The following is a 13481-nucleotide window of genomic DNA, read 5'->3' as shown; positions in this document are numbered from 1 at the left end:
ATATGACTAGGACATGAAATATAAAGTCACAAATTGTGCTTCTATAATAGGTAATAATTATACAGACACATAATGCAATGGACAAAACCTCACCATGGTCACAAATTGTGCTTCTATAATAGGTAATAATTATACAGACACATAATGCAATGGACAAAACCTCACCATGGTCACAAATTGTGCTTCTATAATAGGTAATAATTATACAGACACATAATGCAATGGACAAAACCTCACCATGGTCACAAATTGTGCTTCTATAATAGGTAATAATTATACAGACACATAATGCAATGGACAAAACCTCACCATGGTCACAAATTGTGCTTCTATAATAGGTAATAATTATACAGACACATAATGCAATGGACAAAACCTCACCATGGTCACAAATTGTGCTTCTATAATAGGTAATAATTATACAGACACATAATGCAATGGACAAAACCTCACCATGGTCACAAATTGTGTATATATAATATGTGTCTGTCTTTATTTCACAGTCCCAGCGATTCTGATTGGGAGCCAAGGTGCAAATCCCCCACTGAAGCTGGTCCATCCAGCTGGACCCCTGCTGTATCCGGCACCACACCTACCCCCGCCCGGCCATCAAGGGGTGGTAAGCCGGCGGCAAGGAAGCGGAGGAAGGGCAGCGTGGAACCGTCCAGCGTGGAACCTGCCAGAGCGGAGGAGGACCGTTGGCACTCTGTTCTTGAGGAGGATGTGGCCCCACCACCTCCACTTTTCCGCCCAAAACGCCCAGTAGGCCCTCAATTGGACCCAACTTCTAAATACAGCCCCATGCAACTTTTCCAGTTGTTCTTCACCTCGGCAGTTGTTGATACCCTGGTGATGAACACTAATAAATATGGGGCTAAGAAGCAGGAAGGCAAGACAGAGGCATGGAAGGACATTTCCATTTCAGATCTGTTTTGCTACCTGTCTATGGTCATTTACATGGGGCTGGTGAAGTTGAAAACCCTGAAAGACTACTGGAAAACTGCACCCCTCTATCAACTGCCTTTCCCCTCAACGGTCATGTCTTGTACTAGGTTTCTGACAATTTCACGGGCACTTCACATTAGTGACCCAGAGGTTGATAAGGACAACGAGGCGAAACGAGGCACAGCAGGGTTTGATAAGCTCTGCAAGATCAAACCTCTCTACCACGATATCGTTGAGGCATGCAAGACCTATTTTCAGCCCGCCCAGAACCTTTCCATAGATGAGAGAATGGTAGCCTCAAAGGCCAGAATTGGCCTAAAACAGTACATGCGCAACAAACCGACAAAATGGGGATACAAGCTGTTTGTTTTGGCCGATTCTGCGTGTGCATACACATGCAATTTTTTTGTCTATGAGGGGAAGAACACTTGTGCGAGCGGTAAGGGACTCAGTTATGATTCTGTGATGCAGTTATTAGATTTCCAGCTGCTGGGGAAGGGCTACAAACTATTTGTAGACAACTTCTACACAAGCCCTACCCTGTTCACAGACCTGAGGAAGCTGGAGATGTGGGCCTGTGGCACCATTCGGACCAACCGAGTGGGTTTTCCAAAAACCAGGGTAAACGACATGCCTAAGCGGGCTGAGCGGGGTACCATGAGATGGATCCGTGAAGATGGTTTGCTGTTTGTGAAGTGGATGGACACTCGAGAGGTAGTCATGTGTTCCACTATTCACAAGTCGTTCGGTGGGGATCACGTTGTTCGACGTTTGAAAGGTCCTACAGGCGCTTGGACTGCCAGAAATGTCCCCATTCCAGATGCTGTGAGGGATTACAACAAGAGCATGGGGGGTGTAGACCTATCGGATGCGCTGATAGGATATTATAATGTCCTTCACAAGACCATGAAATGGTACAAAACGCTGTTCTATCATTTTATTGACATTGCTGTGGTGAATTCCTTCATCCTCCAGAAGGAAATGGCCAAGAACTGTGGACAGCCCCCCATCTCACAGCTACCCTTTAGGGAGCAGCTCATCCAGGAGCTTGCTAACTACAGCAAGAACACTGTAGCACCTTCTGTCCCCTCTACCTCTGTCCCTTCTGCTCCAACCAGCGGTACGCACATGCTGAAGTTCATCATTGCAGGCAGGGATGTGCCTCGGGGAAAAAGGGGCACAGTAGGGCGGCTTCGTTGTGCCCTGTGCCACAAGAAGTCCCCTGTCACCTGCACCACCTGTGCTGTGACCCTCTGTTTCACACCAGAGAGAGACTGCTATGGGATATGGCATCAGGAGCGCAACATTGTTTAGAGGACAGAGAGTCTTCACATGATTGAACATTTGAAGTGTAAATAGTTCCCCTTGTTATTTTTTTTTTTTTTTGAAATATTCATTTTTTTTTCTTGAATTTTTCAAATATATATTTTTTGGGGTATGTTAGAATAATTGTTTTGTATTTTGTATATAGGTTTTGTATCATTGTATCATTGTACCAATTCGGCCACTTGGGTACATTTGGGAAACTTGTGAGGGACACCTGGTTGACCTCATGCTCAATGGCATGTACCTCACTCATTCCTGAATGTATCCATCTGAAACTTTGGTAAAATACTGTTGCCTACCTATGTTCTCATTTGAAATGATCCCCAGTATCATAACTGAATGTTTGGCCTTTCTTGTTGATTTTTAAAGATGCAACAACAGTAAAAGAACAAAAAACGTCTGTTGATTTCCTTGTATTTTCTTCTACCAGATCTATTGTGTTATATTCTCCTACATTCAATTCACATTTACACAAACTTCAGAATGTTTCCTTTCAAATGATACCAAGAATATGCATATCCTTCCTTCTAGGCCTGAGCTACAAGCAGTTAGATTAGGGTATGTTTTCAGGCGGAAATTGAGAAAAAGGGGGGCAATCCCAAAGAGGTTTTAAGGGAGTGTTATTTAAGTCAGAAAATGCTTTTCATATGATGGGTAAGAATGTGTAAATCTGCAATTTAACACAATGGAAAAATCTAATGATTTATTATGCACATATTGAAATAGCATGGGCAACCAAAGAAAAACAAATTAGGACAATTTAAGTTCATGTGGTAAAATATATTGCAGGCACTAGGGATGGGGGTGTGAGCATGCAGTTCTGGGCAGATGAGACGTAGTCGCTGTTTGTGTTAATCTGTAAATTGATGTTCTTGTTTGTATCTTGGGTAAAAAAAATGAAACGTGTATAAAACATTTATAAATTAAATGTTCACCTTTTAATTACTACAACAAATATGGCTGCTGGTCCACCCACGTTGAATGTCAACTTTATATGGTCATGTCTATTCTATTATTTATATGATTTCAATAGGTTTCCTATGGAGGATTGACAGTATATTTTAAAAAACAACAGGTATTCCCATTCAAGTCATCATTCTCTGATGTGTAGACCTCCATCTTTTTGGTACTATTTTTTAAATTCGATATTTGTATTTTGCTTCAATTTTAGTACATTTATTAGCCAAAACATGACACCCACCCTCTATTCAAGAACATGTTGTGTCTCAACCGATGGCGGGCACAACCCAAAAACCTTAGATGTAAAATGGGCAAATATGTATGGAAGGTTTCATTCTGTACAGCACTTTGAGATATCAGCTGATGTACGAAGGGCTATATAAATAAATTTGATTTGATTCAAATCGAAAGGGGTGCTGTCAAAAAGTGATTGAATTCAAATGGATTTACCCTGTTTGATTTATTACAGCTCCTCATTCATTATCCCCTCTATGTAGCTGGGCTCTGGGGGTTCCCTCAAGATATCATGGGAGTTGTAGGCTTTGTTAGAGCATGAAATAACTTGACAGTTATTTGGCGAATGAGGGGCACAACAGACCAGGTGACAAGCAATTTTGTTCAAGTAAGTAGTAGTTTGTCAAAGGTAGTAGGCCAAACCTAACAATAGAACATAATTATCTCAGAACAAGGAGTTACCGTATGCAGATGTCTATCAATGAATTAACCGTGTTGATGAGTCACTCATTCCCTGGCCCAGACAGCCATATTGACACTGATACTGGTTACACAAGAACTTCCAGAAACTCTGTCAACATGCCTGCCTGGTGAAAATATAACTGTACTCTTTGTAACATTGTCGGCTCCTCCCCTCTGACATTCCCCACTGCAGCACATTCTGTACACATAGCCTATGATTCAAACTAGTGACCACAGATGATGATGTTTGATCACCTAGGAGGACTAAGACTGTGCTTGGGGCTTAGCAGCACAGGCAGATCATAAGATGAGAGATTTTGCCTGGGTGCAGTGAACATGGCCAAGATGGGGAGTGCGATGTGTGAGAGTGTTGTGCAAACACAAAAGCTCATTGAGGAGGGCGGGCTGGGACAGTAATTGAATGCATGTGTTGATGTCTGGCATCGGTGACGTGGCCCACTCATTCTCAATACTCATGAGCAATGGACACACACAGTCTGTCTTCATTATTGTTCCCCATCATGTGACCGGGATTCATTTACTCTTTTGAAAATTGCGTACAGAAATGTAATTTTAAGATACGGCTAGCCTATAGCATTCTAGGATTAGACTTCTGGGATTTTTTTTCAGTTCCCTGCAATAAGGAAGTTATTGACCAGCCCACGAGAGAAGTGTCATTGACTTGAATAGGCTCATTTCAAATCAATTCATATTGTATTTGTCACATGCTTCGTAAGCAACAGGTGTAGACAAACAGTGAAATCCTTTTCCAACAGTATGCGTGTGTGTCAGTATGCGTGTGTGTGTGTGGTTGTAAGTCGTGTGTGTGTGTGTGTGTATGTGTGTTGGGATGTAAGTGTAAGTGCATGGTGCATGGGTAGAGTCCAGTGTGTGTGCAAGATAGTTAGTGCAAAAAAGGGTGAAAGCAGGGAGTCCAGGTGGCCATTTGATTGCTAAATAGCGAGTCTTCTTTAGGTGTCTTAGAAGCTGTTCAGGGTCCTGTTGGTTCCCGACTTGGTGCACAGGTACCGCTTGCTGTGCGGTAGCAGAGCGGTAGCATGGCTGGGGTGGCTGGAGTCTTTGACAATTTTTGGGCCTTCCTCTGACACCGCCTGGTGTAGAGGTCTTGGATGGCAGCTCGGCCCGAGTGATGTACTGGTCCGTACTCACCACCCTCTGTAGCACCTTGTGGTTGGGTGCCTTGCAGTTGATGCAGCCAGTCAAGACGCTCTCGATGGTGCAGCTGTAGAATTATGCTAATTCTGAGATATTTTGTTCAGTACAATGCTTGATCACTGGCTACAGACTATAATCAGGATATAATCTAGCCTGTGTGTTTCTGACAGATAATCAGAGTGCAAAGTAGTGTTTGCATTCAACATGTCTTAAATATAGACTTAGACACAGTGCTCTTCAAAAATGGGCTGTAATTTTTCTGACCAGGCAGTCTCTAGGTAAAAGTTGTCCATATTGGTTCTGAGTAAGTTGTATAAGTTTGACCTGTTGCTTAACCTCTCTTCTCTCTCTCTCTCCTCCAGGGCTTTGACCCTCCCCATCAAAGTGATACCAGAACGGTTTACATCGCAAACCGCTTCCCTCAACATGGCCATTATGTCCCTCAGCGGTTTGCAGACAACAGAATCATATCATCCAAGGTAAGGCAGAGGTGTTGAATCCCTAGCTTTTGTGTCAAAAGTGTCAACAAATGTTCAAGTTACTCAACCACTTAATTTCAGTGTCAAACAACTCACACTCTGACGTTTCTGTTCTCCCCTCCCCCCTCTTTAGTACACCGTTTGGAATTTTGTTCCCAAGAATCTGTTTGAACAGTTCAGAAGAATAGCCAATTTTTATTTTCTCATCATATTCCTGGTCCAGGTAAGGGCTTTCCTGAGCACCCAGTCGACCATGTTTCAAATTGTTGCTGGCCTGTGTGACGTGACTCAGTTCTATTCAGTGGGCATTAACCAACAATTGCTGTGTGCTGTTGAGCATACTGTGCCTGGAGGTCCCAAGCAGCTAACCTTCAGTATGTATCAGGCTACAGAGAGACCACACGGTTTCTTCAGATATTCTGAAGCTTTCTATGGCCACTACTGTGTCCAATTCTACATGTGTTAATTCGTTATACTTATTCATGATGCATTTTCTGCGATAGATGGCCAGAGTGTTTTCAGGTTATATGAGGAAACCACATTATTGCCAGCTGTTGTTTCCTTTGACATAATCTCTTTATTTTCCAGCTAATGATAGATACCCCCACTTCCCCTGTCACCAGCGGACTTCCTCTGTTCTTTGTCATCACAGTAACTGCCATCAAACAGGTGAGAGTATTAACATGTTTAATTCCTCTTTTTTTCTAAAACAACAACCGTATATTCAGCAAATTAAATATGGCTGCTTATCATATATACTTTGTCTAGATGTCAGAATGTCTAGATCAGGGCTGCCCAACCCTCTTCCTGGAGATCTACTGTCCTGTAGGTTTTCAGCCCAACCCTCATTTAGCATATCAGATTCAGCTAGTTAAGGTCTTGTTGAGCAGCTAATATATGTAGAATCAGGTGTGTTAAATTAGGGTTGGACTGAAAACCCACAGGACGGTAGATCTCCAGGAAGAGGGTTGGGCAGCCCTAGTCTAATCTCATCCCTTCTTTCCTTCCCTCCCCCCACCACTCAGGGCTATGAGGACTGGCTGAGGCACAAGGCGGACAACGAGGTGAACGGGGCGCCTGTGTTTGTGGTTCGCAGTGGCAGCCTTGTGCAGACTCGCTCAAAGAACATACGAGTGAGTCACCTCACTGTCATAATGAGTCCTGTCTTGTACAGCACACCATCCTAACACTTATCAAACCTTACAGCCACATACGGATGTCGCACAAATGGTTATATTTCATATAACTCCCACCTTTGGCTGGTGCTTTGTACCACTGTGTTAACAATTTGTCAGTAAACCAATTGGCCAGGCCAGGAATGTGAAAACAAGGTACCCCCCCACAGACAAGTCTCAGTTGCTACATTATTTGCCTAAATGTTGGTTATCTACTCACCAGATAGTTATTGAATAAGAGGATTTGTTCCCAATTAATGTTAGCCAGATGTAGCTAGCCAACTATACGCATAGTTCCCCGATTTCAAATGTTTAAGATGCAAGTGCATCGGTCCGCGGATTCCAAAATTAGTCAGAAAATAGATTCAAACTGTACGAAATTGCTGGGTTACACTTTTTCTTCTCATTACATTTTCTACCTCATCTTTTGTGACAACTGATGCGTCCACTCCTCTTCATTGTCGAATTGCATGTAACTGTGTTGACAGTAATTGATCTACAAGTCATTTTACGTGACGAACAACCCCAGGCAATATCAGCAGCCTAGTCAAACTGCTCACTGTGCCCAGCTTTGCGCGCTTACCAATGCAAGGTACACATGATATCAGGCTTTATTGATTGAGTGACAACCTTTCTAATTTTCTAGGTTATTGTTATCTGTGCGCTGTTGAAAATGGTGTTTTACCGGAATAAAAGTAAGCTACCGGAGACATAACTCATCTGGCTATACTGTACCTGCTGAACGGGGCTTAAAATAGATTTTATTTTGATTGTCCAGGTTCACAATCAGCAAATAGTTTTGGTAGTTTTGCTTTAAACAATCAATGTATATGGTCATTTTTAGATATACAGGGTGAAGTTGATCATTTCATAACTAGGACACCAATCTCTTTTGCGAGGCACACTGCATGGCCGACGCGAGAGGAGAAAATCACTCCATTAAAGACTTCCAAACTTCAAGACCATTCGATTTTGAGAGAGGGGGTGTAATCCAAAGTTGTGCTATATATTCATTGGCAGTACCATAGCTATTTTGTAAACAATATATATTGATACATTACTAGCTAAAACACTTAATGTGCAAAAATGACAAGTTAATTAGTGGGTGACGGTGATTTCAGAACCAAACTGTGGGTACAAAGGCTACATTGCCCCCTGTAATCTGATAGTGGTAGTGGGGTGGTAGATGCCTAGTCTCCCTTCAGCTTCGGTGCCTACATAGTGCATGCACCATAGACATACATAATTTACACACGCGCACACACACACACACACACACACACACACACACACACACACACACACACACAGTTAGAGAAGTCGGCTCAGACAGATCCAGTTCATGAGTTTCAACAGCAACAGATTTTAATTTAGAATGGAAAATGAATGTGTTTTGCAACAAATGTTAGTGTATCGCATCGATTCATTCTCTAATCAAACCAAATTGAATTGTTTCAAACTAAAACGCATTGTTCCTGTATCGTATCAGAGCGCATGTATCTAGATGCATATCGAATCATCTTGAAAGGGAAAGATTAGCACTAATCTTTTGTTTATTTTGATAATCCATTTTGAAGGTAAAATAAATCGTACATTAAACTGCCAGAAGATTCCAGAAGTGTATTCAAGGGCTGTTTTAGTTTATTGTTTTAACAGTTCTGCAGCTGGAATGTATCAGTTTTCACATGGGAAAAACTGTACTATTTTTTTTTTAAACAGTGTATGGTGGCATTCACTATTGAACTACACTGTCCTTGTCTTCAGAAAAGATTGGATTCTGAGGTCGTGGATTTCATGGGGGAGTTTTGCTTATCATTCATCTGTTGTGACGTGTCTTTCTGTGCTGTCTGCTCAGGTGGGGGATATAGTCCGTGTGGCCAAAGATGAGACATTCCCAGTGGACTTGGTCCTCTTATCATCGGACCGAGCCGAGGGGACGTGTCACATCACCACAACCAGCCTGGACGGAGAGACTAATCTGAAGGTTGGGCTTTTAATCTTCTTTCCCCGCTCTCGCTTTCGTTCTCTCTGAGCCCTAAAAGGATGAGCCCTAAAAGGATTAGCTTTCCCCTCTCATAGAGGGAGGACAAACTGTTCTTTTCATGGCCCGTCTCCTTCCTTTCATTTCCCTGAACTAGTACTTATGCATTCTATCGATATCGTGTTTTTGCCTGAGGCAATATCTAATTATCTGCTTCTAATCAAAATGCTTCTGCCATATAACTTATTTATCTATTTTTTTTATTTTAATAAATTGGTCATATTATTAAAAGTATCAGGGAGCCCACTCTGGAAATTTGACATTTGAAGAGTATATTGCCACAAACAGAAGATTTTTTGGACAACTGCAATGTATTCTTTCTTGTGCAATCTCAGGAGTGCAGCCTATGTCATCTTTCTGTGCCAGCTACTTGTCTTTTATGGCTGTTTGTGTTGCAGTAATGACATTAGAATCCAATGGGGGATGGACTAGCTTTCTCACTGAGGGGGTTAGAGCAACGAAAGGTTGCACATGGGTAAAGGCGTCAGCATGCTTCTGTTCGCCTGGCGCCTAGTCGACCTCTGCTAAGCGAACGAGTGTGCTCGCATACTCCCTTAAAAGACCTTCGCTTAAAAACAAAAAAGCGTAAATAATACTGTTTGTCAATCTTGAGACGCCGTAGCCAGTCCCTGCCACAAAATAGTCTATATTAATCTTAGACATTTTAAGAAATCTGTCATTGATGTTGATATTTTTGCAGATTACATCATAGTCACGCAATTTTACATCTAACACAATATGCTTTGGTGCAGTATTTCTCAAGTGCAAAAATTTGCATGAGAATGATTCAATAAAACACTTAATTGAAGAATCCCTACTGTTGACCAATCACCAACGAAGGGCCATAGACCTCGGCTACCGAATTCGGCTTGCCTCCATTAAAATGTTTGTGTGCACCAACAACTGAAAATGTCACAAAATGTCATCATAATATATGCACAAACTGTTTCAGCTGGAAAGCAGACTCCTTTAGCCACCAGATTGGATTTTGCCCCTCAAGCAGTCATAGAGTGGTTCAGTTCAATTATAAATGGAAACCTAACAAGCCTCGTGGCCTTCAACCTGTCAAACAGTAGACAGAGGCTGGAGCTGTGGAACGGTTGCAATTTGTACGGCACTATTAAGCTACATTCATTGGTAAATCATTACAATGTACTTGGCTATTTCTTTGTCGTCTAGGCTCACTGCGTCATTGTAAATGTTTTTATTTATATTCTATAAAAGTGCCATCTTTGTCCCTTTCCATGAAGATATCTCTACTCTCTCTTTGGTCTTGTAGACTCATTACTCTGTGCCAGAGACATTGGTGTCTCAGTCGGTGTCCAGGCTAGAGGCCCTACATGCTGTGGTGGAGTGTCAGCAGCCAGATGCAGATCTTTATAGGTACGGTATAGTCACAGCTACAGCCCAGAACAGAAGACCTTGCTCTTACTGGCCAGTCAGAACTCTGAGCTCTCCTTTCACTGTCCTCATAACTCAGTGTTACTCACTATTTTTTGTAACACTTTGAGTTGAGACAATCATTCAGAGGGCTGCACAGATCTTTAATTTGTTGTACTTTTTCTTCCAATATTATCAATTATAAATTGAGAGCAAATTCAGAGCAATAAAGCACATGCAATTGATTTGATGCCCAGCGCATCACAAATGTATACATACACACATCAAATAGGCTACATCACATGTATAAGACCCATATCAAGGGTTACCTCAGTAGTTGGATGAGCGAAAATGTCCCTTCTGCTCCTTGAATGAATTCATTATAAATGTATAGTCTGTTGTTGCTATCCTTGTGAGGTGATCCAGGTGTGCATTGGTCAGTCTGTTTCTCTGTTTTTGTTTCAACATGTTCATTGTTGAAATGTTGCTTCACGTGAATAAGTGCTGACAAAAAATGTTACTCTTTGCACACACTGCTTCAGAAGTGGATACTCTGTGTCTGACACAAGGCTCCAGAAATGGGTAACACCTGATCTTAATTCACCTTGCAATGTGTCATTTGCCTGCAGCTCCACTATCTCACTCTATTCCTGCACGGTCAGGACAGAGGACTGTGATGACTGGGGCCAGAGATGACACTGGCACATGAAATGGGTTCTCAATGAAGTTGAAAAACTTCATGATATCCTTGAATCTTGACTTAAACTCCCAACTTCAACTCTTCCAACACACGCACAAATGCATCATAGATAAAATGTTGCAGTATGTCTGGGTTGGATGTGGTGACTGCTCTGAGTTTTGGGAAATTAACAAACTGTCAAGTATGAAGAGTGTGGTGATTTTATTTTGAAACGCTGTGACCACACGCAGCATTTTGCCCGGAGTTTTAGCTTTACCTTGGAGCTGGAGATTCACAGTGTTCAGGTGATGTCAGTCAAAAAAGCCAGCTTTAATATCCACTGTGGATCATCCAGCTCTGGCTTCTCTCTTCCCTTGCTTGCAACAAATTCACAGATTTGAGGGAGGAGGGATGTTTCCAAAAGCCACGAGACAGCCATCTTACCTCATTGTGAAATATCAAGTCGCCGTATTCTGTCAGGTATTCCTCCTGCAACTCATGGAATTGCAGGTGATTCCGTGACCTCGCAATAATAATGTTCACCATGCGCACGACTTTCTGCATCACATTCTGTAAGTCACAGTCTTTGAGTTTAGCCACAAGTGCTTCCTGATGAATGATACAATGAAAATTAACAAATTCGGGAATATCCTCTCTCTTTCATCAGGCCTATGAGTCCCTTCTCCTTCCCTCGCATGTTTGGGGCACCGTCAGTGCACACAGATAACAGATTTGACCAGTCAATATCATTGTAACGACCCTGGGTTTATAAGCGCGGAAATCGACTCTGCCGCACGAGCATGCTTTTGCGGCCCAGTCGATAGCGCGCTGGACTTCGGGCTAGAAGGTCGAGGGTTCGAGACCTGCTCCCTGCTGTTTCATTACAATGGTGTCAGAAGTGATCGGACCTTGCATCCACAACAGTGCGTGTGCTTGGTTGGTGAGCACGTTCCTGTAAGACGTAGAGTCGCAAGCTAGCGCGAGGACGCACTCTTTGAAAGGAGGGAGTAGTGTAACGAACCTGGGTTTATAAGCGCGGAAATCGACTCTGCCGCTTGAGCATGCTTTTGCTCCCTGCCTGTTTTATTACATTATTATCGGCAAAAAATGTAACAAGGGCTTTCAGAATATCCTCTCCTCGTGTTTGTTCCTGAAGGGGAAGGAAACTTAAAAGTTCCTCTCTGAACGACTTGTTTTTAAGGGAAGCGGACCCAAACACATAATTGGGCAATGTCACTTAAATCAGTGATTTCGTCAACCGCAATACTAAAACACGGCGCCACGGATATGTCAGTAATCAGTTGCTTACCGATGTCCTCGCCAATGTCTCCTGTGCGTCTTGTTATGGTCGAGTCTGAGAGTTGCAGTCCCTTAATTTGCTTTAAAATAGCTTCCTTGTTTGTGAAATCAGCATACAATATTTTGTCTAAGGCCAAAAAACATCTTTGACAATCTCCGCGTCTGTGAAGACCTTCTTGTTTCTCGCGAGTATCTAAGCAATCTCATATGTTGCCTCTGCTGTTTTCTCTGCAACAGTGCTAGATCTGTTCATCGTTTGTTGCTGTCCTTTGAGTTGCGCTATTTTGTTATTTCTGAGGTTGCTTTGTGGCGGATATGTTTTGTCAAAGTGGGCATGGTGTGACTGGAAATGTTGCTCTAAATTTGCTTGTTTAAAACAATTGACTGCCTTCTGGCAAATAAGACAAAACTAGTCCCAGCATGCAGTACACAAAAATACTTGTCTGTCCATTTCTCTTGGAACTTTCTGTGTTCTTGAATCGACCGTATCTTTTTCTTAGGCACCGGAGCTACGTTAGCTAGCTGCATTACCCCGCCGCCATCGTCCTGATTTTCCTGGTTCTCCGGTGGTTGTTCGTTCATTGCTGTCATGTTGTTCTCCAGCTCTTCCCCCTCATTTTCATTGTCAATAGATTTACGTTTCTTTTTTGCAATAAATCGATCCATATCAACAGACTGCAAAATTAGCTAGTAGCAAACTGATATGTGTCGGTCGCTGTAGCTGAGCAGTTGCGTTCTATTTTGGCAAACGTTCTATTTCAGCCTTTCTGTTCAACAGCTGCGCTATACTGCCATCTATCTGCCATCCAGGGAGCAATAGATATATTCATTTAAGTGATTCAGGACTGCATTAAACACATTGAATTGAAATTGTATGTATCATTGTTATGTATTATGAATGGAACAAAGGAAAATCACCGCGATGGGGCTGCGCAAAGAGGCCCACTGCCATAACTGAAAAGAACCACTTATTATTTTTCACATTTCTACTGGCCGGAATGGAGGTATTTTTAGGGATCGTGGGTGTTGCAGTTTCTCTGCTACTCTGTAACTCTTCCCACTCAGAAGAAATGCCTCTACTTTCAGGTTTGTTGGGCGAATAACAGTAACACAACAAGAAGAAGAGATTGTAAGGTGAGATTGCAAAATTCGCCAATTCTAGTTGATTGGATTTTTATCTGGGTTGCATGGATTGAATAGCACATTGTTTCCATTTGCTGGTGAAAGAAAAGTTATTATGTTGCACCTGCTTCATTAGACCCCTTGGACCTGAAAACCTGCTGCTTCGAGGAGCAAGATTGAAAAATACCAAAGAAATATTTGGT

General features: G+C 42.3%; 1 protein-coding gene across 4 annotated transcripts in view; it reads left to right on the top strand.

Annotated features, from left to right (window-relative positions):
* The window catches only part of LOC139578508 (phospholipid-transporting ATPase IF-like), a 61955-nt gene that overhangs the window by 19873 nt on the left and 28601 nt on the right, over nucleotides 1-13481 (top strand). For all 4 annotated transcript variants that reach the window (XM_071406205.1, XM_071406204.1, XM_071406206.1 and 1 more), the window contains exons 2-9: nucleotides 5466-5582; nucleotides 5716-5805; nucleotides 6171-6251; nucleotides 6608-6715; nucleotides 8613-8741; nucleotides 10078-10181; nucleotides 13243-13290; nucleotides 13415-13479. In XM_071406205.1, coding sequence (XP_071262306.1) covers nucleotides 5466-5582; nucleotides 5716-5805; nucleotides 6171-6251; nucleotides 6608-6715; nucleotides 8613-8741; nucleotides 10078-10181; nucleotides 13243-13290; nucleotides 13415-13479 — 742 coding nt within the window. The remainder of the gene's footprint in view (nucleotides 1-5465; nucleotides 5583-5715; nucleotides 5806-6170; nucleotides 6252-6607; nucleotides 6716-8612; nucleotides 8742-10077; nucleotides 10182-13242; nucleotides 13291-13414; nucleotides 13480-13481) is intronic.

The sequence above is a fragment of the Salvelinus alpinus genome, chromosome 6 (assembly GCF_045679555.1).
Source record: "Salvelinus alpinus chromosome 6, SLU_Salpinus.1, whole genome shotgun sequence".
Classification (NCBI taxonomy): Eukaryota; Metazoa; Chordata; class Actinopteri; order Salmoniformes; family Salmonidae; genus Salvelinus; species Salvelinus alpinus.
Note: the sequence above shows the minus strand (reverse complement) of the source record. Positions and strands in the feature narration are given on the sequence as shown.